At 38.7% G+C, this 26,089-nt stretch overlaps 1 protein-coding gene across 1 annotated transcript; it reads right to left on the reverse strand.

Moving 5' to 3' along the window:
- Window positions 1-998: 998 nt before the first annotated feature.
- plp2 (proteolipid protein 2) lies at window positions 999-25,761 on the reverse strand. Its single transcript, XM_038309310.1, has 5 exons — window positions 25,463-25,761; window positions 6,335-6,490; window positions 6,146-6,244; window positions 1,519-1,615; window positions 999-1,390 (listed from the first exon to the last, which is right to left on the reverse strand). The coding sequence occupies exons 1-5, from the start codon at window positions 25,562-25,564 to the stop codon at window positions 1,377-1,379; spliced, it is 468 nt and encodes a 155-aa protein (XP_038165238.1). The 5' UTR covers window positions 25,565-25,761; the 3' UTR covers window positions 999-1,376.
- Between the last annotated feature and the right edge of the window lie 328 nt (window positions 25,762-26,089).

Raw genomic sequence — 26,089 nt, forward strand, 5'->3', positions numbered from 1 at the left:
CTTCTCTAATTGTCCTTAGGTGTGAGGGTGTGTCTGTGCATGGTTGTGTGTCGCTGAGGGTCTCAGGCACCGGCCCCTCACGACCCTGACAAGGACTAAGGGGAAGAAAATGGATAGAAGATGGATGGAATATGCTGAAGCTGAGACTTACACTGTTCCCCGATAAGAGAATCAAGACCCTAAACTGTATTGTAAATAGTTTTTTTGTTTTTTTTCCCCCATTAGAGCCTCTCTGCTCCGCTTGCTTTGACTCTACATGGTCTGGGTGTTAAGAACCTCCTCTGTGTGGTTGTGGTCATCATAGCATGGTGACCCACGAAGTAATCTGACTCGATTTGTGTGGGATACAAAATACTAAACCTGCAGCTTAGATTGTGGCTTTATGTAGGACTCAATGTAAAAACAGAGAGCCAGAAAGACTGCAAGTGGTGAGACAAGGAGTGTGAGGGAGGCCATAGAGTGGTCTATAGCTAAAGATGAAAGAGTTACAGAACTTAAAAATAAGATTTCAATGGAGTGTAAAAGCTACAATATATAGAAAAGACACCATTTGCTGTACGGTATTGTGGAAAGAACACTTTACTTTTTAAAAGCTTCTTACATCTATGTGAAGTAACACTGAAGGCATTGAACTTGGAGCGCTTTACTCACAGTAACCACTTCCACACCAAAGAGTGAGCTCTAGGCGCCAAGAACGGAGCCTTAACTAGAACATGTTGGATTACAACCAGTCAAATATGATTAAACTGTGAATTATACACTATCACCATTAGCTCTGTTAACTAAAGCAGGTGAAATATTTATTACTCACAACCTCTTAACAAAAAAAAAAATATATATATATATAGTTCCTGATCTTTCCATTTTAGGGTCTATAAAGCAGAGATACTGCGGTGATCAAATAACTGGATGAAATATTTAACTTAAAGAAAATTTTTACAAAGAAAATAACCTGACAGCAAAAGCTTGATGAGTGTAATAATGTTTTTAAATAACCGCTAAGGCATCAGTTTCTTCTAAAGTCCAAATAACATGGTTAATATTTCCTACAGCAGTCCATTAATAGCAGAGAAATGTATTAGAAAAGCTTACAGGAGACACCAGGAGTTTTATGTTACCTGTCTAATGACAGGCTTCCCTGTTTAGGTTGGTGGTCTATCTCTGGTGTGGGGGATTCCCCACGTAGCACACATGTACAGTCTTACTTTAGTTATGTCATCTCCTCTCAGCCACGGCCTTATTTGTGCACACAACACAGATGCAATGATTAAAACTGTGACCTGCTCATTTTACTGTCCGTCTTCCCTCATTTAGCTGCTCCTCTCTGTTCCGGTGTTCCTGCAGCTTCGTTGACAGATGCATGCAGCTCGGCCTGCTTAGACTCCTTCACCTGGAAGTTCATTTAGACAAGCAGATCAGTGAAGTATACTTAATATCAAATGGGATCAAAATGTATACCGTATGAGTTATATTTCATAGGGAATGGGTTTGTGAGAGAATTAACGGCACCGTTCCTACCAGTGGGAGCTGCTGTGTGCGTCCTGCCGCTCTTGATTTGCAGGTAGATGGTGTACGTGTCATAAGCAAACAGAATACCGGCAATCAAGCCAAACACCTGGGAAATATAACAAAATACAAACTTCAATAATACCAAAACATACAGAAAAATCCCTAACTTGAACTTCCAAAAGCATATAAAGACAATTACAAGGTCGGCTTTCTATCACCTGAAGAACATTTCCAGGATTAAAGGACTAATGTCTTTAACCTGACTCCGCCAGATGGATTTGCTCCACATATCCATCTGGAAACCTTCCGTTGAAGTAATTTTGGGAAGGGGTGAAAATACTGGTTAGCTGATTGGGTATGTTGGTGATAGACGGGCCAAATAAACCAATCAGATCAACGAAGCATATGACGTACTAACAGAGCGACGACGAAGAGGAGCCAATTGATAGATCAAACTCTTGCCGAAACCAGTCGGGAGAAGAGCAAAAACATCTTTTCCTCTGAGAAAAGCCTCCAGAGCAGTGTTTTGCTCTTCTTTCAGTGAAGAAATACTCTGTAATTCTGATAAAACTTGCTCGATAGCCACGCTAACGCTAGTTTCATCGGCTGAAGCCGCCATGTTCTTTAGACCTCAACCCGCCTCAAAGCCAACGCTAAATGGACGATCGTTTTGGTCAACTGCTCCAAATTTTCTTTAACGGAAAGTAGCCAGGCTGATCTGCGAGTGAAACCTTGAAAGCTTGCGTTTATTTTTAGTCTAATTGATTACTGCAACGATGTTTTCACAGGTCTTCCTAAAAAATGGATCAGACAGCTGCAGCTGATCCAGAACGCTGCTGCCCGTGTCCTCACTAAGACTAAGAAAGTAGAGCACATCACCCCGGTTCTAAAGTCCTTACACTGGCTCCCTGTATCTCAGAGAATAGACTTTAAAATACTTCTGTTAGTCTATAAATCTCTGAATGGCTTAGCACCTAAATACATCACAGACTTGCTATCACTTTTTTTTTTTGTTTCTGCATTTTTTATTCTATTTTTTTATTTTTTCCTACTTGCTTTGATTCTGTTTTATCTTCCTGTATTTTAATCATGTAAAGCACTTTGCATTGTCTTTGTACTGAATTGTGCTATACAAATAAATTTGCCTTGCCTTGCCTTGCCTAAAAACAACAGATACTTTCACAAATACTTCAGAAGAAAAACTGTTTTTGTTCCCCACTATTATTGATATAATAATCTATTTTTGTTAATGCAAGCATGAGATGTTTCCGGTTTGCTGTAATTTTCCTTCCGAGAAAAGTGATGTAACAGTCAGGTTTGGATGCAGACAAATACCCTTTCAGCTTCTCCCACTTTTTATGGCACTAAGACCAGGCAGGGTTGTGTGATGCGGACAACAGAACACTGCCATAGGCAGCTACGCTCTACCCCTTCTATTCATTCTAGCTAATCTGAAACATTCAATTCCATTTGGAGAGCGAGATCATCTGTGGTAGTAGTAGTAGTAGACATCTTCCAGGCATGTGAGGAAAACTAGAGGCAGTTCAGCGGACAGGAAGAATGAATGGTAGCTGACGCGCGCAGATGACGTCATACACACTCCACTTTGTTTAAAAAAAATCTAAATATAAAAAATATAACCGCAGATGTCTGGGGCACAGTGATTCGCCTACATGTCATGAATGCTAGCGTACCATAAATGATCAACTATGAACAGTTTAGTGTGTGCCTTCAACTCGTTGCCCATAGGAAGACGTTACTTGGATATAACCCAACATAATATCTTCAGAAGGTCTCCAAATGACACAAAACTCATATGGGTGAGTAGAACATGATGTAATAACGTAAAATCAAGGGCTCAATGTAAAAAAAAAAAACTGGCATTTCCCTTTAACAGCCCATTCATTATTAGTGTGATCGTTCTGACTGTAACCTTTCAGTCTGATACTTTCAACCAATGTTTAAAACTGAAGAAGCTTACAGTCAAGCTGCCGTCTTCTTTAGAACATGAAAATATGAGTGAATGCACAATGAAGTCAGTGTTCTGTAGTCAGCATCACACAACCCTGCCTGGTCTTAGTGCCATGAAAAGTGGGAGAAGCTGAAAGGGTATTTGTCTGCATCCAAACCTGACTGTTACATCACTTTTCTCAGAAGGAAAATTACAGCAAACCGGAAAGATCTCATGCTTGCATTAACAAAAATAGATGATTATATCAATAACAGTGGGAACGGAATATCTTCAAAACAGCTCCAAATGACAGAAAACTCATATACGTGAGTAGAACATGATGAAAAAGACATGCACTCAAAATTTCCCATAATGCACCTTGAAAAGTGATGATAATCTATGGTCACTAGACAAACAGATATATCCTAGATTGCTTTGTGAGAGCTCTGCTTGCAAAGCATCATGGGGTTTGCTGTGGCGGCCACAAATTACAAAGGTGGAGCAACAGGGAGGGAAAAGTAGTGATTCTCTGTCCGAACGGTCAGGTAACTGAGTTCACTATAAAGTCCACTATATAGTCCCCATTCTACTGTATATAGTGATGGAGAAATTAAGGGGTTAGGACGGACGTTCAGACACAGACTTCCTGTCTACTGGTGGTTTCTGTTGTCTTTTAAAATAACCGGGAGGCTCCTCTCCTGTGGAACCAGCTAAACTAAAGCTTTCTGTTTATCCTGAGCTGTCTGCAAAGTTATTCTGCTACTGACTTGAGTGGAGGTACATCTAAAAAGCTTATTATTCTTTCTTCTACTAACCTTTTTTTTTAATCTTTATTATAAGCAATTTACCCAATTTGGTTTTAAAAACAGATGCTGCAACGTTTTACTTTGTCACTTTCCTGAGAACAGCCACTGAAAGACACTAGCAAAGTTTTCACTTGGTTACCGATCATATGAATCTACCGTAAATTCTCTAATATTGGCCTGTATTCCATTAGCGGCCGGGACTCTAACATTGGCCGGTCTCGCTGTTAGAGGAGGTAAATAATGGCCGGTCTCTAATACAGGCCGGGGCTATAAACGTTTTTTCTGGGCATACCTCAACATTATACTTGTGGTAGTAACATACAAGTACCACAGCCCTGCGCTGCTGGACGACAGGCCCTGACTGCTGCCCGTCTGCGCGAGGAAGAGAACAGACACGCAGCAGAACATGAGGAGCGCGAGTGATGAGGAGATTAAAGGGAGAGATGAAGAGGAGGAGGAAACTGGGGAGGAGGATTAAACAGAATTGGAGGATTTTTTTTTTCTTTTTTACTTCAAACCAAGCGAGACATGGCAACTGTACTTTTTCAATTAATGAACCTAGTGTTTTATAGGTTCAAATAGACACAAAATCTCATTTTTATTCATTCCACTAGTAGTCTGTTTTGCTCAAATAGCAATAGAGGCCTGTCTCTAATTCTGGCCTCTTTCCAGCAAAGGCCTGGACCGCGATGTACTTGAGTGAAATAAAGGCCCGGGCCTATATTAGAGGATTTACGGTACTAACCCAACCATATTCTACTTACTTCTTTTTCTTTTATAGATTTCATTCTATTATTTTCAAAACCAGCAGGTGGCTAAAGTAGAGATGCTCATAGTAAGATGGTTACTGCTGGAAATCTTCCTCCCGTTAAAAAGCAACTGTTACTTCCCACTGTCGCCACATGCAAAGCCAGAACAAGCTGTGTGTCATTGAATCCAACATGTGTATATGAATGAACTCGATGGTTATAAACGGAATTTATAGAAAATATATGTATTTTATAACTTGAAATATTTCACAACTTTAATTTTCTAAAAATTCACTGAGATACATCTTAGTGAAATGGTGTTAAAAAAGAATAAAAATGGTTTTAGTCGTTTTTTAATCAGCTTTCAAAGTTTTTATTTTATATCAGCGACATAATTTCCTCCTACCTAACTAAATAAACTCACCCAGATACCATCTAACAATAAACATTTGTAGGTAAGCTGTGCCGTTGCACCACTGACTGGATGCAGATGGTTATCGCAGTGTGTTGTAACCCAGCCAGGGATAGACCCAACGCTAGAAAGGATGTGGTTAAAGAAAAGGGAACCTTGCTTTAATCTGAAATCCAGGCTTCAGCCTCTCAACCATGTGCATTAAGGTAGAAAGCTTTACTACTGTGCTGCTAATTTTACACCATTTTTTAACATTTTATTCAGCTGCTGCTGCAAGGTCTTGCCCTCTGTGTTAAAGGTTTCAGGTTTCTTTTCTGAAGGAATGTAAAAAGAAAATCTAAGTTGCCTGGGGAAGCACCTGCACCAAGGTTTCATCTTAAGACTTTTTTCTCCCCTCCTTGTGTTTTTTCACACCTTCCTTGCACCGTGCTCTGAAAGGTGCCCTAACTTTCCTTTTTTATAATCTAATGAAAAATCTTTATTTCAAAATTAACCGTTTTCTCAGAACCGGAATAGGAAGAAACGTGTGATGCTATCTGGTTCTCAGAATGACGGAATAGTGACAAAGTTTGTGCTCGTATCCAAGTAAACAGAAGTATTTTTCTGCACGTATCCTAGAAACAGGTCGACGGGTAAACGGTAGCTAAATAACATAATCATGATGCAGAGTTTCAGAACAGACTAGAGAGATCAACTGAGTCAAGAAGTTGGAACTGACCCCGCCTGCGATGAGCGCGCCATCGCCGGCTCCTCTGATGACACAGATGAGCGAGGTGATGATGTAACATAGAGTGCCAGTTAAAGCGCGGATAAGATCCTGCAGAAAAGGAGGGAAAACAGATGGTAACGTATCTGACAAGTGGCCACAGATTTGCGTTGGTGTTACTTGAACTGGCTGAGGACTCACACTCCACACCCAGCTGATGACAGAAAGCTGCTTGTCCAAATCCATCATGAAGACGCAGAAGAAGACTATAGCAAAGACCATCTCACAGATGGCAACAGCAGTGTAGCCTCCATACCAGGATGAAGCGTAGCAGATCAGGATTATTAAACTCAGGACCTGTGGAAGATATGAGACAAGATAAAAAATTAGGGCTGCAACTAATTATTATTTTACATATCAATTAATCTGTTGATTATTTTCTGATTAATCTAGTAATAATCAGATAGACAAAGGTTCCTTTTTACAAAATAAAACCAGGTGAAACTAAAACTTTTCCACTTGAAGAGTTCCAGATAGAGCACATTGACCATTTTTTTTTTTATCTTAAATGAAAAATGTTTATATAATTTATACAATTTTGACATAATTACTGCTCTAAGTAGGTCACTCCTCAGCTACAGGCATGTTTTACAGTCTCTATACTGCAGTTAATGATTAATCGATTACTGAATTAGTTGAGGATTATTTCAATAATCGATTAATCACAATTAACCCTTTAAAGCCTGATCCAAGAATAAAACAAAACAGAAAATAACTTTTTTTTTTGGTTTGAATTCCTTATTTGCCCTTTTAACAAAATATGTAAAAAGAAAAAACAGAAATACATTTTTGATATTGATAATCTATTACTATGCGATAAGTCAAGATTATTTTTTGTCTAGTCTTCTACTGGCTGTTATCAGGTATATCTGATTGTGTACAATAGGATTTTGAGCAAAGTTTTTACCATTAAATTATGCAAAAGGTGTCAGACGCAAAATATTTCAGAAACCGTATTTATCAAATACGATACATTTGGCATTACAGGGTTATTCCAATGAATTGTTTCGATAATAAAAAATAAAGCTGCCCCTCAATGTAGAAAGAATCATGTAGAATTCAACCTTCTCTGAGCTTCTGCAACAAGCAGTTAGTTCAGATTTACAGCCCTCAGAAATGTTCCACATGTGGAAAAAAAAAAATGCATTCTTTTCAGAGCAGCGAAATGCTGCCGGTGCACAGAAATCATAACGAGCTGCAGGCTGCATGCAGCCCATTATAGGGATGTTTTTTAAAACGTGATGCTCTCACCCTGTGTGGGCAAACACATCCTCGCATCCAAAACAAGATTCAGAGACAATCGATAGCATAACAATGGAATGGTGACCTGTAATCCGTGCAATATGAAGCCTTTTGTACTTTGTTTTCTTTACTTTAAAAAAAACGTTCTAATCAGGGACCTCTATTTCATTTCCAATGTGATGCTGATGTCATATAAGCATGAATCCTACACACTTTTATTACTGAAATTTTAATGTGGAACATTTAAAAAGGGTTGATTAAGTGATATTTGTTAAACAGAGAATAGTGATGAGAACAATTGAGCCATGTATTATTAAACAATGGATTAAATAAACTCCAGACGGAAGTGGAAAGACGCAGTTTTTTTATATCAGCATAACGAAAGCAACGATTTTCCGAGATTTGCTTTTTGGCTGATATAAACATTAGATTAAGACATCCCTTCATTATAACCCTTGTGCTGAGATAATGTTTACTTTAGGGCTGAAACTATTGATTATTTTCCTACTCATTTATAATATATCAACCGATTAATAATCACACAAGGTAAAATATTGTAGCATCTGTTTTTAAAACCTTAGCGAGATTAGGTAAATTTCTTATAAAAAAAAAAAAAAAAAAAAGAGGTTAGTAGAAAAAATAATAATAAGCTTTTAGATGGACCTCCACCCAAGTCCAAATACATATATTTTCTATAAATTCCATTTAGATCCATCAAGTTTATTCATATACACATGTTGGATTCAATGACACACAGCTTGTTCTGGCTTTGCATGTAGCGACAGTGGGAAGTAACAGTTGCTTTTTAACGGGAGGAAAACTTCCAGCAGGAACCATCTTACTATGAGCATCTCTACTTTAGCCACCTGCTGGTTTTGGAAATAAAAAAATGAAATCTATAAAAGAAAAAGATGTAACTAGAATATGGTTGGGTCAGTAGATTCATATGATCGGTAACAGAGTGAAAACTGCTAGTGTCTTTCAGTGCCTGTTTTCAGGAAAGTGATACGGTAAAACATTGTAGCATCTGTTTTTAAAACTAGAGCAAAATTAGGTAAATTGCTTATAATAAAAAAAAAAGAGGTTAGTAGAAGAAAGAATAATAAGCTTTTAGATGGACCTCCACTCAAGTCGGTAGCAGAATAACTATGCAGACAGCTCAGGATAAACAGAAAGCTTTAGTTTAGCTGGTTCCACAGGAGAGGAGCCTCCCGGTTATTTTAAAAGACAACAGAAACCACCAGTAGACAGGAAGTCTGTGTCTGAACGTCCGTCCTAACCCCTTAATTCCTCCATCACTATATAGAGTGGGGACTATATAGTGGACTTTATATTTAACTGAGTTACCTGACCGTTCGGACAGATAATCACTACTTTTCCCTCCCCGTTGGTCACGTAACTCCTCCTCCCTGCACGGTGCCTGCTACATCTTTGTAATTTGTGGCCGCCACAGCAAATCCCATGATGCTTTGCAAGCAGAGCTCTCACAAAGCAATCTAGGATATATCTGTTTGTCTAGTGACCATAGATTATAATCACTTTTCAATGTGCATTATGGGAAATTTTGAGTGCATGTCTTTTTAATCCATTAGACATTCGAACACTCATAAATGGTTTCAGTGGTTGACATTAGTTGGTTAGGGCGGAACTTCAGACACAGTTTTAAGAGTGACCTTAACAGTGCTTTTAGTGATTAAAATAATAGAGCATATTGACGGACAAAAAGTTTTTCTATCTTAAATGCAAGACTTTTCTTTTTTTTTTTTACAATTCTGGTGCGGTTACTGCTCTAAGTGGTTTGCTCTGTCATTTACAGGCATGTTCTAGAGTCTCTATGCTCCACTTAATCAATTACTAAATTAGTTGATGATTATTTAAATAATTGATTAACCCAATTAATTGTTCCAGCCCTAATTTACTTACTGACCTTATAAACACCATAGATAGTTTGGGTGTCTCTGAGAGAACCCTAAGATGTCATTTACTATATGAAATCTTACTAGAAGCTCTAAATCATTCAGCCCTACTGTGTCTACTATTGCAATAAATTAAGATAATGACAATTTACCATCTGACTATGAGGCATGACTTTCCATTAACCTTCTTAGGATAGAATTTTTTTCAGTCTATAAAACCCAAATGTTAGATTTCTTTTTAATTCTTGCAATTTATTTCTATTTTTTCCCCCTGTTCTGTTGCACGCTAATTATTGCATTCAATTCCTTAGTCTTTAATGCATTCTAGTGCAATATTCCAAACAGTATCTGTAAAACTCCTGTAGGATTTAGGGATATCTATTAAAATAGCAGGAATGCAGCAATTATTAGTGGGCTGACTCAATAAAAGAGCTGCAAAGTACGACTAAAAGCTTGTTAACATTATCCTTCTTAGGATAGATTTTTTTTCGGTTTATAAAATCCAAATGTTAGATTTCTTTTTAATTCTTGCAATTTATTTCTAATTTTTTTTCCCCCTGTTCTGTTGCACGCTTATTATTGCATTCAATTTTTTAGTCTTTAATGCATTCTAGTGCAATATTCCAAACAGTATCTGTAAAATTCCTGTAGCATTTAGGAATATCTGTTAAAATAACAGAGTGTGGCAATTATTAGTAGGCTGACTCAATAAAGCAGCCGCCCAACTATGACTAAAAGCTTGTTCTGCACATTTCAATGTTTTATTCTAAGACACGGCTCAGACAGTGTCAAATCACTGCAGTCTACATGATACATGTATGACCCGACTGAGACGGCAGGCTCCCATCTGTCACCTCCCCTCCTGTAACATGTATGCTCGCAGACAACCAACAAGTGTATGAGCAGTCCATGTGTTCCTGGCACAGGCTGCCTCTGTAGGGCAGCGAAGAGGCTGGAGCCGAGGCGTAACGCACAAAAGAAGCTCTGTGCAGGCCAGAGCCGGCTGCTCCGAGCATTGGCCGTCCTACGGGAAAACGCCCACTACACGACACAGAGGAGTCCCTGAGAACAAAAACAGGCTCTGCGTTGTGGGCACCTTCATCTCCTCTAACACAGACTGGGATCTGTTGGTAGGATCTGTTGGTAGCTTTTCAAGATCACAGCAAGACTCCATGTCATACCCAGCTGCTCTTTTAAACAGACTAGAGGGAAATCTTTTCAAACCATCAGCTAATTATAGTGAGCGGCAACACGAGCCCCAAGAGCCCGGTCCATACATGATGCAGATACAAACCAAACAGCAACAGTTGCTATGGGAGACGCCTATATTTTGGAGGGCTTTCCCCTTTTTTCCCCTTTAAACACCCTCTAAAGTGGAAACAGTGAGTGTAGAACGTAGGATGATCACTCATCCTGCAAATTCTCCTTTCTTACTCCACTCTTACTTTCTACTTCAGAAATGTTTGAATTAACATAAATAAAAATAAACAGACACCTTGAATTGCATCTATTTTTATATTCTAGAAACTTAAAGTCTAAGATCTTGAAAGTATGAAATATGAATAAATGTAAGTCTGCCTTTGCTTTAACTTTCAAAGAGGATAAGTCATTGGGGCTGCCAGTGGCGGTTCTAGACCAAATGTACCAGGGGGGCCATGAGGGGGCCAGCTTGTTTTGATGGGGGCACAGAAAAGCATGAAATAAAAAACAGGGCAAGGGAAAAGCAAATAGATAAAGAGTGATTAAGTTTCATTAAAATTCTAAATGTCTTATTAGGTCAATATACATTCAGGAATTTTATACATTTTTTACTTAATTTAAGTTGAAATTACAGTTTTCTATAAAATCTGAATTAGAATTTAAGAAAACTTAGAGTCAACTGTAAAAATTAGAGTATTTTTTAAATATGTTTTGAAAAAAAAAACATTTAGCAGATGAAAACTGGGATCCTATCTCAATACCACTGAAGCTATTGCGTTATTGTTTTCAAACAGTTAATAAAACAGAATTTGTAAAAAAAAAAAAAAAAAAAAAAAAAAAAAAAAAAAAAAAAAAACGGAAATAGACCCAAAGGACCTATCAGTAACCATGTCTGTTCCAGCACTTATCATCATTAGAATTTGTTTGAGTATTATGTCTTCGGTACAGGTGCCATAACATGGGCCAGGACATGATTTAAAGGGGCCTTGGCCCCTTTAAATCATGCTAGAACCGCCCATGGGGGCTGCAACTAACGTTTCTTTTAAAAATGTATTAATTTTTTGATCGATTATTATCGACAGGCCTCTTCTCTTGCTGTTTTTAAGTCCCTTCTTAAGACTCATCTTTTTTTCTTTGGCTTTTGGCACAATTTGAGAGGTTTTACTTTGTTTTATTCTGTTTGTATACTAATAAGTATTTTACACTCGTTTTTTTTTCTATTTTATAATTTTATTATATGATTGTGTACAGCACTTTGGTCCTGTCCGGTCCATAAAAGCTTCATAAATAAAGTCGATATGGTATGGTATTATTTTGATTATTCAATCAATAATCAAATAGGCAAAGGTTCCTTAAAGAAGATTTTTTTAGTGAAATTAAACCATTTAAAACTAAAACTTTTTCACTTGAGGCTATCCGGATAGAGCATACTTTTTTTCCTCTTAAATGCAAAATAGTTATGTATTTTTTTTTTTTGCAATTTTAATGCAATTACTGCTTTAAGTGGGTTGCTCTGTCAGCTAAAGGCATATTTCTATAGTCACCAGTTTAACGTCCAGAGTCTCCAGTTAACTAAATTAGTTGACGATTATTTTAATAATCGATTAATCTGATTAATCATTTCAGCCCTAATTGAATCCATAATGTCTTCATGTTTTTCACTGTTGTTTCAAGAAGGTTTTCAAACAATCAACTTCTTAATGGGAATCTGTCCTTGTTGTTGACTCATCAGCAAAGGATGTGGAAAATACGACAAAGAATACATGTGCAGGAAGTGTGCTCCATGGAAACTACCGTGGAGCACATGCACAGAGTTCAGGGAATAAGAAAGTGCAGTTCTTCCCATAGTCCCAATTGAAAGCTTGAGCAGGGAGTCAACAGCCAGACATTTTAGCTGTTGGATACAACAACATTTGCTATTTAAGAGCAGGAAGTTTATTAAGAGGCTAAGAAAGAAAATATTTTGCCTGACAGGTTGACATTTGAGTATTTTAACTTCCTCTCTGTGAACTACATCAGCTGCATTATTTTAAAGGGACTTTTTATGCTAAGCAAAATGATAAGAAAAGCTCAATCCTCCTAATCTCTGTAAAGTTCTTTCAGATGACGTGTTGCAGTAAATTGCCGTTGTGTAATTAAAAGGGAGTAGAGATGTAGCGGGGATAGAGAGAGTCTCCCTAAAATGAATGACTCTGGTGACAGGTGTTTTGAGAAATGCAAGTGTTGATGGGAATATAAGTGGGAGTGGGAGAGAATACACATACCGTATTTTCACGACCATAAGGCGCACCGTACTAAAAGGCGCAGTCTCAGTTATGTGTTTCATTTCTGTATTTAACACACACATAAGGCGCACCGGATTATAGGGCGCGTTTTTTATATACAGGTACATGTCCTCTACTACGTTAAATACCTTTACTGCGTATTTAAAAATACAGCGGGGGCAAAACTGAGTATGATTGTGCTTTATTCATGTATTTATTACAAAGTATTAATCAAACCTGGGAGCTGGCCGTGAGACAGACACATCGCAGATGACACAGCGCTGTGATTACTCCTAAATTAACTTAAAATCCTGAAACCTGCCGACGGAATATGTTCGCTTTTATTACCGGTATCCTGGTGCCTGCAGTTTAAATTATTTAGATGAAAAACACCTGCCAGCCACCGCGTGAACCTGGAGGCTGCCCGGCCTAGAGGCTGCTGATGAAGGGATTTCTACTGTCGGTGCACCGCTGGTATGTGGGGGTCTGAGCGCCTCCGACAGAAATAGATAATCTGGATGAACTGACTGCAATTATTAAGTTTTCAGGTGGACTTTCTCACTTAAAAACATATTAAAACTACTTTATTCCCACTGATCACAGCAAATATAGCTGCAAGATTGAGATTATTTAGATGAAAAACACCTGCCAGCCACCGCGGTGAAGAGGAGGAGACCCGCCCAGAGGCTGCTGTTGAATTAAGTTTTCAGGTAGAAAAATAGAGCGGGAGCAAAACGGAGTATGATTGTGCTTTATTCATGTATTTATTACAAAGTATTAATCAAACCCATCAAAGTCATCCTCCTCTGTTTCTGAATTAAACAGCTGCGCTAAATCAGACATGCCAATTTCCCCTTCTTCGCTGTCAGAGTCACTTTCCGTGCCGCGCGGCTCCTCAGAAATAATGCCGGCTTTTGCAAAAGCTGGAACAACAGAGCCAGCAGACATGTTAGTCCAAGCATCTACAATCCATCCGCAAACCGTGGCGTAACTTGCCCGGTGCTGCCTTCCACTTTTCGTGAAACTGTGGTCTCCGTCTGTCATCCATCGCTCCCACGCCGCTCGCAGCCTTACTTTGAACGGCCGCTTCACACCGATGTCGAGCGGTGGAAGTTCCTTTGTCAGACCCCCGGTATAACGGCACGCACAGCGTTTATTTGTTTCACCATGTTTTTCACATCAGCTGTGAGATGGGCACGCATGGAGTCACATATTAAAAGCGATGGTCATGCGTGGAAAAAACCACCTGGCCTCCTCACATACACCTGCCTCAGCCACGCTTTCATCATCTCCTCATCCATCCAGCCCTTTTCATTTGCCTTAATATGTCATCAGAGCGATGTGTCTGTCTCGCTGTCAGCTCCCAGATCAGCTTCTCTGATTCGTTGATGCGGCGCTTCCAGCAGCAAAACTTCAATTTTTCCATCTCGAGCAGCAGCAGCGCGTTGGCGGCGCGCTCCTGAAGCGCTGCGCCTGCTGCTCAAAACGCACTGCGGGACCTTTTGCTGCGTCTATACGCTCGTCAACCATTGACTTTGCATGTAAACTCGCTGCTTCTGCTGCACCTGCTGCGTCCGGTTCACAGCGAGCACAGCATTAATTTGTTTCACCATGTTTTTCACATCAGCTGTGAGATGGGCACGCATGGAGTCAGATTAACAGCGATGGTGATGAGTGGAAAAAAAACCACCTGGTCTCCTTACATTCACCTCCCTCAGTCTTTCATCATCTCCTCAATGAGGTGGTCTTAAAAGTCGCAGTTGCAACACACATGGGCCCACCGCACCAAAGGGCGCACCGAACATTTTGAGGGAAAAAAAAGACGTTTATGTGCGCCTTATAGTCGTGAAAATACGGTATGTTACTTAAGTAGAAGTAGAGATACTGCAGTTTAAAAACACTCTGCTAAAAGTTGAAGTATCAATTTGACCTCTTTACTCAAGTAAAAGTGAAAAAGTATGTGCTCCAAAAACTACTTAAAGTATAAAAGTAACCTTTAAAAAAAAAACAGCCAGATGCCACTATATGAATTGAAAGCTCAATTTTTCGACTATTTTGAAAAATTCTCTGAGATAGGGCCAAGGATGAGGGGGGTCTTGTTGGTCTCCGTCTCCCGATACGCTCTCGCTGTGTCCGACTTTTCAGACATTTCAACATCTTTTTCTGAATCCAACATTTTAGCATGGCATAGACAATTCACATTTCCAGCTTGAAGAACACCTGCTTGCTTCTGATGATTTCCTTTAGCTAACCAATGAGTGTTTGCGTTATATCACTCATCCAATTACACTAGTTTTCACCAATGATCTGCATTGGATGGCGCACATGACGTGAAATAAATATTTAGAAACATTAAACCGAAGCCAAGAGTAACGTTTGTTTAAAAAAATCTAAAGAATTGAAAGTCCAGATACTTGTGTGAAAATGTAATCAGTAGATGTCAAAAGTAGGAAGAAACCAACCGTCTTAGAGACAGTTTTTACCCGACAGCAAGAACGAAACTAAATGCAATCAAAAATAACCATTAATCATCATGGGTGATGTGTGTGAGAATGTACTATTCTTATTTATTAGTTGTTTTGTATCAGTTATTTAAATTTTTTTTAAATTAAACTGTTTAAATTTCGTTGTTCTTGTGACAATGACAATAAAGATAAATTGGAATTGAAAAATAAGCAATGGAGTAAAGTATGGATACCTAAAAAGTGTACTTAAGTAGTAAGTAGAAGTATTTGTACTGTGTTACTGTACACCTCTGATAATAGGCAGTGATGGCCTCGTGGTTAGGGCGTAGAGCTTGGAATCCTGAGGTTCTAAGTTCGAGCCCCACTCCCAAAGACTGACACTCTGGGTCCCTGAGCAAAAACCCTTAACCCCACACTGCTTCCTGGGTGCCGCACAATGGCAGCCCCCTGCTCCCAAAGGGGATGGGTTAAATGCAGAGAGTCAATTTCTTTACACTGTACTTGTGACAATATAATGCCATTAAAAGGTGGGGAAAAAACATATGTGCTAGTTACAACTGAGAGGAAAGCATTATTTCTTCACACCTCAACTTCACCACATAAATCAGCATGTAAATCTTAATTTTATTATCTCAAATTTGAGCTTTACTCATAAAAAACATGTCTCAGGTGGATCTAAAGTTATTGAATTATGCCCAGGTTTGGTACTTTAAAAAAAAGCATTGTGACTTTTCAGCTGATTTAGGGTGGGGTCTAAATGTCAGACATGGTAATAAATAAAACTATTGTTGGCTACCAGTCTGAATACAACTGAAAGAGTGAAGTTTTACAGAAGGTTATCTATAGGCTCTAATGGATATGTTCTTAACCTTTAGTTGAACTGCAGCTGAAAAATGTCTGGCTGGATAAAATATTCCTCATAGTGAATAGAAATGTGCATTCCTTTGCACTGGGTGTGTGACCGACTCATGATTCTACCAACTTAGACATGTTTTAACATAGTCATGCCTATGACAGGCAGAGAAAACAGGTCAGCCAACATGAAGTTAACACTAATAATTACGCATCTTAACCTTTAGATGTAGCAGTTCCACTTTAATACCACAAGCAACTGTTTATTGTTCAATTTCCTTTTAAACTAAAGCTGACCATAATTATCAGTAATTTAATTCTCTTCCTGTTTCTGCCAAGAGGCTCTTATCATTTTAGAAACCTTGCATGGCAGAGGATTTCTCTAGAGTTTTTACAAACGGTTGGTAGGAAGCAGAGAGATCAACAAACCATTAAGGAGACCCAATGAACCCCTTGAACAGAGCTGCAGAGATCTGGGTGAAACGCTTCATGCATTCCCTGTTCCCAGGCCTAAACTTCACACACCAGTCTGGAATCTCGTTACTACCTCGGGGGGGGGGGGGGGGGGGGGGGGGGGGGGGGGGGGGGTGGGGGTTTACAGTGGGCGAGGCTCTGACCATCAACATCTGAGAGGCTAAAAATGAGTTTGGGACAAGCAGATCATTTTATTCAGGGAGACACAGACAGCTTTTCTGGCTTTTAAATAACACCTTATCAAGGTGTTTAATGACATCCGTATAAATACAGACAGTGGAAGAACCACAGTGCTGGTACTATTGGACCTCAGTGCAGCATTCGATACTGTAGATCACTCCATCCTGTTAGAATGCCTGGAAAACTGGGTCGGCCTCTCTGGTACAGCTCTCAACTGGTTTAAATCCAACTTAAAGGACAGGGACTTTTTTGTATCACTAGGCAACTTTACATCAGAGATGACAAAAATCACATGTGGGGTTCCCCAAGGGTCCATCCTGGGTTCCCTCCTATTCAATATCTACATGCTCCCTCTCGCTCAGTTAATAAAAAACAACAACATCAGCTACCATAACTATGCAGACGACACACCGCTTTACATCACCATGTCACCAGGTGACTATGAACCAATTCAAGAACTGCTTAGAATGCCTGGATGTGCCATAGTTTCTTCAACTGAATAAAAACAAAACTGAAGTAATAATCTTTGGACCAATAGAGGAGAGATCTAAAGTTAGCACACAACTTCAGTTGCTTCAGCTAGTAACCACTGATCAGGCCCGAAATCTAGGTGTAGTACTGGATTTAGACTTGAACCTCCAAAAGCATTTAAAGACAATTACAAGGTCGGCTTTCTATCACCTGAAGAACATTTCCAGGATTAAAGGACTAATGTCTCAGCATGATCTGGAAAAACTAATCCATGCGTTTATTTTTAGTCGAATTGATTACTGCAACGGTGTTTTCACAGGTCTGCCTAAAAAGTGGATCAGACAGCTGCAGCTGATCCAGAACGCTGCTGCCCGTGTCCTCACTAAGACTAGCAAAGTAGAGCACATCACGCCAGTTCTAAAGTCCTTACACTGGCTCCCTGTATCTTAGAGAATAGACTTTAAAATACTTCTGTTAGTCTATAAATCTCTGAATGGCTTAGCACCTAAACACATCACAGACTTGCTATCAGTGTATCAACCCTCCAGACCACTCAGGTCTTCTGGCTCCAGCCTGCTCTGCATACCTAGAACCAGAACTAAACATGGAGAAGCAGCATTTAGTTCCTATGCTCGCCTTATCTGGAACAAACTTCCAGAAAACTGTAAAAGTGCGGAAAGCCTGAGTTCCTTTAAATCAAGACTAAAAACACATTTGTTTAGGATTGCCTTCGACTGTTCTAGTTAAACAGTTCAACTAAAACATCATTAGTTCAACTTTTTTTATTTTCTTTAGTCCAACTGTTTTTAATATTCTTTTTTGTTTCTGCATTTTTTTATTTTATTTATCTATTTTTTTTTTCCTACTTGCTTTGATTCGGTTTTATTTTCCTGTATTTTAATCATGTAAAGCACTTTGCATTGTCTTTGTACTGAATTGTGCTATACAGATAAATTTGCCTTGCCTTGCCTTGCCTTACCTTTGTAGGCCAACCTGGGTGTTTTTTTTTAAACTGACCATCAGTTAATAGTCTATTCTCTGCATCAGCAAACTCAAAATTAAACCCATTTAAAGTTTAATGTTTAAAAATAAAGAATGAATATTTTCAAAGAAATGTTGCCTTACACCCACATTCAACATTGCTGCCATAGTTGACAATTAAGCAGCTTGTTTCATAACTCAAAAAACTCTATAGCTAACTTTGTGATCATAACAGTGAAATTTACTGTAAATGTACAAATGCAAATAACAGTCATGCTGCAGAGATACCCAACAAGCATGTCAGTTTAAATACATAAAGTTACAGCGCTGTAGGATCTGTAAATACAGAACCTATGCAAATAGGGAAGGCTCAGGAGAGCCATGTGTAGAGAAGGCAAACCGCTGTGAAATGCAAACAAATGCAATCATGTAGAAAAATGGTAATCAAGGACAAAAGCTAAACAATGTTTCCCAGACAGGAAGTGGTTGCAGTTTGCCATGACTACGGTTCTCTTTCAAGGTGTTGCTTCAGTGCTTCCAACGCATATTTATGGTTCCCTCCCACCATTGAGGGTGAATTTCTGCCAGTGAAGCAAAGCCAGATTAGCAGAGATGCAATTCTTTATATGAGAAGGTATGTCACATGCATCACATAGCTATAGTCCAAATAAATTGGCAACAATTAAAATAAAAGAAGAAACTATTAGAAAGGTATTGACTGGTTACAGGTATGAGTGTAAAAACAATTTTTATTGTGCTGTTTCTACTGTTTGAAATCAATTTTGTGACATGTCAAAGTCATGAAACTGCCCCTCTCCCACCTGTTGCTGTGCACTTCTAAATAGATCAAGGAGGCATATCATCTTTTCCATTGCTTATATTTTATTTATCTACATTTTTAAGATTACAGTAGCTGCTCAGAAATAACTTTGTTCACATAGGGAGCGCTATCAGCCAGCTTCTTTAAAACTAAAAGTGGCTCAAAACAAGTCACATATCTTCTTAAATGGAAATCACCACAACCTCCTTCTTTCATACTTTGGTTGAGGGATATGGTTTATTTTCTTAAACTTGAAAAAATTAGGTTGTCACTTCGGGGTTCTGACAAATTTGCAGAAATCTGGCAACCATTACTGCGATTGGTTGGTCAGGTTAATTTCCATTCTGTCCCAGTCTAGTCCTTCGTGTATACTTTCCTGGGCACAAACTGTACTGTACTATCTCAAAACATTTTTTTTTTATATATTTTTTATTTATTTATTTTGTCTCGTATGGGTGTCCTTTTTCTTATGACTTTTTCTTATTGCCTGGGAGTGATTGGAGGTCGTTTTGTTGTGTTTTTTGTTTGGTTTTTTATGATTCAAGGGAATTGTATTGTTTGTTTTATATGTATCACATTGTAAATGTATGGCTATGCAATTCCTGTTAAAAACCAAATAAAAAAAGTTTGTAAAAAAAAAAAAACAAGTCACATATACCAAGCACATTGCTCCAGGCTGGCTACCTGAGAAGAAGGCCTAACAAATAACTATTATTATTGTTATATTATCATCTGTGACTCCCTGAAATGTAAAATGTGGTATATTAAGTAAAACAAATGCTTTGAAACTACAGCTAAATCTATATAATGTTACATAGATATATCATACTGTGAAACTGTCATTGTAGATTATAGCTAAGTCCCAGCAGCTATATACTGCCTCCAAGGTGCAGACTGGAGCAGCTTGTGTTCTGCAGGATCATAAGATGGTCAGTTCTCCAGGGTGGCGGCATTCAGTCGTCACATTTCTTCCTGGTAATCTACTGTTTAGGTAGCAACAATGTGGGCAGCCGCATGTGCCCATGAGCTAAATGAAAGGAAGAAGGGAAAAAAAAGAAGCAGCAGCTGCGTATCTACTGTAAGTAGTAGGAGTGAAGAACACTGGTTAAAAAAAATCCAAAACAAATAAATCCCCAAAAAGGTCGGGGCTGAAAAGGCAAGTGAAAAACATCCAACATTTAGAGAGCAAAGCTGGTAAATATTGGAAAAATTAGCTGCATTATGGAACAAGTCTACATTTATAAAGATAATGATGAGGGAGATGAGCTGATGGTCATCCAGACAGATGGATGTTAGCATCATGTTATTAAGGGGTTGTGACATTGTTATTTATACCCCATTTATGTTATTCGGCACAATGCAAAAAGGTAAAATGATAATAATTTTACACAACTCCACTTTAAATGCTTCTTTCCTTTCCTTTCCTTTCCTTTCCATTAGCTCTCAATTGTGCAGATATTTTTATATCCAAAGGAAATTTTAGGACATTACAACTTTTTTTTAAATGTTTTTTTTGTACTATATACACTCTTTTTCATATTGTCTGTTGTATTTTTATCTTTAATGCCATCTTGCTTTAACTCTGCCCTTTGTACTCTATATAAGCTACTGGAACCAGAAGTTGAGTTTAAAGGAATAGTACACCTAAAACATGATTAGCCTTCATTTTCTACTCACCCCCATGCTGAACAACACTCTGGAGTACTTTTTTGATATCTCAAATGCATCTGGAGATATGGGAGGCTTCTTGCTGTCTGCTGACATTCAAATAATGGAGGTCTATGGTGACCGAGACAGAAAGGTCCATAAAAGTCAACAAAAAACGTGTCAATATTCCTCCATACTGCTCGTCCAATGTATTCCAAGTGTCCTGAGTGGGTAGCATCCAGAATTTACTCGAAACGAAGTCATTTAGAATGTTTTTAGAGCATAAACAGTAGTGTATAGGATTTCCTGAAAGCGCACATGCGCGCTCACGACGCTACGGAAGCCGGCAGACCAAACCAGCGCATTCAGCTCGGCAAAGAACTCATGCTCTTCCTCAACACTGAAGTCCTCAGACATTTTTCTTTCGTTGTTTCTTTCTTTGCACAGGTAGACAGCACATTTCTTCTTCTACGCTTGCATTATTGGCAGAGCAGACGCTGAATGGGCACTTTCATCTGGTTTGGTCTGCCGGCTTCCGTAGGCTCGTGAACGCGCAGGTGCGCGCTTTCAGGAAATCCTATACACTACTGTTTATGCTCTAAAACATTCTAAATGACTTCGTTTCGAGTAAATTCTGGATTATTTGAATGTCAGCAGACAGCAAGAAGCCTCCCAGATCTCCAGATGCATTTGAGATATCAAAAAAGTACTCCAGAGTGTTGTTCAGCATGGGGGTGAGTAGAAAATGAAGGCTAATCATGTTTTGGGTGTACTATTCCTTTAAGTCTAAAGGTTAAAAAGACAAATGCATTAATAATAAATAGGTTATATATTTACCTTTTAAGGTTTTGGTAAAGGTAAAATACTGAGGGGACATTTATAGTACTGTATTTACATTATTATCACTAAAGTGCATTAGTTACTGTCTAAATAATTAAGATTACAGAGTAATATTATAGTAGTGAGTATTATATTATATGGAATAGTATTACGATATCAGCCTTTCAAAAAAAAAGTCAATATCAATGATTTTTTATTTTTATTTTACCTATTTTAAATAAGGACAAGATAAAAAAGGCTTAAGTTAAGTGGTAAATCTATTTAAATATAACCTTTAAAACAAGGTCACCCTACCACCAACCTTACTTAGCTTGACTGATAGAGGTTGACAGGCTGAATTCTTTTCCTCTATCCAGCAGAATGTGGTGTGGTTTCATAGTGAAACTATCTAACAGAACATTTTATACAAGGTATTTTCTTCTAATATAGGTTCGGTGTCTATCATTTATCATTTTATTAAAAAGCTCCTCATAAATAATTGGATTGATGGCTGCTAAAGAGGGTAATGCAATGAGAAATTGATTTTATTTTCTTATCAACCTCGGAAAAAAACAAAATACTACAGAAGACTATAAGGGAAAATAAAAATAGGATCCTATTGCAAAAGCCCAGGATTATAACTTAGATAAAGAAGAAATATATATATAAAAAAAGTCTGAATTCTATGGGAATACTTTTGAAATAAAAGTCAAAATTCTGAGATTAAGGTCGGAAATCAATATTTTTCTTTTTGCGTGGCCTAAGGGTACAGCCAGTGTTTATAGAAACATGGAACAAACAGAAAGTGTCTAAAGTACCATTAAAAGAACCATACAGTGTAATGAGCAGCATCTGATTATCAATCAATTGATTAATGGAGAGATTAATGGATTTTGAAAATAATCGTTATTTACAACACTACTCTAAACTAATCCTAACTCTAAATGTGTCCCGTGTTTCTGATACCTTATTTGTATTACATCTGGCCAAGGGTGTAACTTTGTCGTGGAAGTTGGTGGGGACACTCTAAGGGTGGCGGCTGATGGACCTGCAGTTACTCCACACAAACCCTTTCAAAATGGTTTGTATTTTCCAAAATTGAACTCAAACATATATTTTTTCAATGCTTTCCTATTACAGTTAGATATATTATGCCTCCCTAGTATGAACACAATTTCAGTTTCATTCATCCATCTTGATTGATGGACGGATGTTTGCCCTTTCCGCTACATTAGTTATGATCTTCCTTAAAAGCAGCAAAATCAAATTTAGAAATTTCTCCCACATATTGTTGAGAGCCAAAGTCTATGTATTGAAGTTCTTGGTGGGGACTGTCCCCAGCAGGGCAAGGTTGGTGCGGGACATGTCCCCACCAGTCCTACTGTCACGATCTTAGTTCCGTTGTTTTCTTTTAAGTATTTAGTTTTACTTTGCTCCATATTTTCTAGTTTTATTGGTTTAATTCCTATTTTGCTGTGTTTTCTGGATATATTTGAGTTCTTCTTGTTTTGGTCTCCTTTTCCCTAGCTCCTTTCTAGGCTCCTCTCTTCACACCTGCTCCCAATCAGCTCCTTAGTCCTCTCTCTCCTGTCTTTCCTTGAGTCTACAGGTGCTGGTCATAAAATTAGAATATCATGAAAAAGTAGATTGATTTCAGTAATTCCATTTAAAAAGTGAAACTTGTATATTATATTCATACATTACATACAAACTCATATATTTCAGATGTTTATTTTGTTTAATTTTGATGATTACAAATGACAACAAATGAAAATCTCAAATTCATCATATCAGAAAATTAGAATATTACTGAAGACCAATAAAAACAAAGGATTTATAGAAATGTTGGCCAACTGAAAAGTATGAACATGAAAAGTATGAGCATGTACAGCACTCAGTATTTAGTTGGGCCTCCTTTGGCCTGTATTACTGCAGCAATGCGGCGTGGCATGGAGTCGATCAGTCTGTGGCACTGCTCAGGTGTTATGATAGCCCAGGTTGCTCTAATAGTGGCTTTTAGCTCTTCTGAATTGTTGGGTCTGGTGTATTGCATCTTCTTCTTCACAATACCCCATAGATTTTCTATGGGGTTAAGGTCAGGAGAGTTTGCTGGCCAATTAAGAACAGGGATACCATGGTCCTTCAACCAGGTACTGGTAGCTTTGGCACTGTGTGCAGGTGCCAAGTCCTGTTGGAAAATGAAATCTGCATCTCCAAAAAGTTGGTCAGCTGCAGGAAGCATGAAGTGCTCTAAAACTTCCTGGTATGTGGCTGCGTTGACCCTGGACCTCAGAAAACACAATGGACCAACACCAGCAGATGACATGGCACCCCAAACCATCACTGACTGTGGAAACTTTACACTGGACTTCAAGCATCGTGGATGAAGTGCCTCTCTTCTTTTCCTCCAGACTCTGGGACCTTGATTTCCAAAGGAAATGCAAAATTTACTTTCATCAGAGAACATGACTTTGGACCACTCACCAGCAGTCCAGTCCTGTTTCTCTTTAGACGCTTCTGACGCTGTCTGTGGTTCAAGAGTGGCTTGACACAAGGAATGCGACAGCAGAAACCCATGTCTTTCATACGTCTGTGTGTGGTGGTTCTTGAAGCACTCACTCCAGCTGCAGTCCACTCTTTGTGAATCTCCCCCACATTTTTGAATGGGTTTTGTTTCACAATCCTCTCCAGGGTGCGGTTATCTCTCTTGCTTGTACACTTTTTTCGACCACATCTTTTCCTTCCCTTCGCCTCTCTATTAATGTGCTTGGACACTGAGCTCTGTGAACAGCCAGCCTCTTTAGCGATGACCTTTTGTGTCTTGCCCTCCTTGTGCAAGGTGTCGATGGTCGTCTTTTGGACAACTGTCAAGTCAGCAGTCTTCCCCATGATTGTGTAGCCTATAGAACTAGACTGAAAGACCATTTAAAGGCTTTTGCAGGTGGTTTGAGTTAATTAGCTGATTAGAGTGTGGCACCAGGGGCCATCAATTTTGAACCTTTTCACAATATTCTAATTTTCTGATATGATGAATTTGAGATTTTCATTTGTTGTCATTTGTAATCATCAAAATTAAACAAAATAAACATCTGAAATATATGAGTTTGTATGTAATGTATGAATATAATATACAAGTTTCACTTTTTAAATGGAATTACTGAAATCAATCTACTTTTTCATGATATTCTAATTTTATGACCAGCACCTGTATGTGCTCTTTTCCCCTGATGTCTCCATGGTTCTGGTTTGTTTTACATTTTTCTTGTTGGATTTTTGGATTCCTACCTCAGTTGTTTGTGAACATTCAATTAAATCTAAAGAAACTCACCTCTGCCTCCCTGCCTCTGCATTTAGGTCTTTAAAAACCACAACCCAATCCTGACACCTTCAGAAAGTTCCGCTGTGCATCTAGTCATAAAAGGCATGTATTGCATTTATTTGCACCCATGCCAGGCGTTGACGACTTTTTTCTGATTGTTGTGGCCTGGGCTGGGTCAAAGTCCAAAGCTGCTTTTATACTCTAGGTTTGCCTCTGCTTCCAACAGAAGGGTAATAAAGTTTTATTTACACTTACACTGTGGCTACGTTTGACTGAATCAACCCTACATTTCCCAAAAGCCCCCAGCATTTCACTCTTTGGTGTCAAATGTGAAAATAGTGACACGTGACAAGTGGAAACTCTTTACAGTCCATGCACCTTTAACCCCTACCCCCCCACAAACATGCATTCCACTATTACTCTGCTTTAAAATGTGCATCAATTATGATCTGCGTCTTATTCATCTTGAAAATCAATAGCAATGATGCATTAAGTCATAAAAATTAAATATTAATAAGCTGCAAAGTAAACAGGATGATAAAAACCAAGCATCACAGCCAGCTTTGTAATCTCCTTCTAACGGAACTTGAAGGAAGTTCAGTTTCTGAAGTAAACTTACGATCTCTGCAGCCAGAATGGTGCCTTTCTGGGTCCGCACGTAACTTTTAAGCCTTTCCACAACGGGTGTACCAGAACCGGACTCGGTGGTATCTGCAGCCATCCTGGAGGGTAGAAAACTAACTTACAGAGCGAGCGGGTTGCGAATAATAAACGACTCTTTTTTTCCCCGAAAGTGATTATTGAGGAAAAGAAAACCAAAGCAGTTCCCCGGTGCTGTTGAACGCAGCTCCCGTTAAAGCAGGCGGAGAGAGAAGAGCAGAAATAAAATAAAGTTAGAGAGAGAAAGGCGGGGCCAGCAGAGGGACTGACTGCCCGCATGGGGCGTTGGCCTGTTCCCTCCCTGGGTATGGAGCTCCGAGATATGGAGGACCAGTCCTGCCATAATTAGAAATAAATACAGAATTAAATAAATGCTCCAAAAATAAATAAGCATAGAATTAATCCACCCCTAAAAATACAATAAACAAATAAATGTTGATAGAAATTAAATTATACAGTGAGACATGAATGTATACATCTCCAGGGCTTGATGTTAACCATCGCCCGATCTCCCGGGGCAAGTCGTTTTTATTGTCGGGAGAGTACAAATTTCATTGCATTTGCCCGCCGGGCAAGTGCAATGATC

The sequence above is a fragment of the Cyprinodon tularosa genome, unplaced genomic scaffold (assembly GCF_016077235.1).
Source record: "Cyprinodon tularosa strain WSP-4 unplaced genomic scaffold, ASM1607723v1 ctg66, whole genome shotgun sequence".
In the NCBI taxonomy this organism is placed as follows: domain Eukaryota; kingdom Metazoa; phylum Chordata; class Actinopteri; order Cyprinodontiformes; family Cyprinodontidae; genus Cyprinodon; species Cyprinodon tularosa.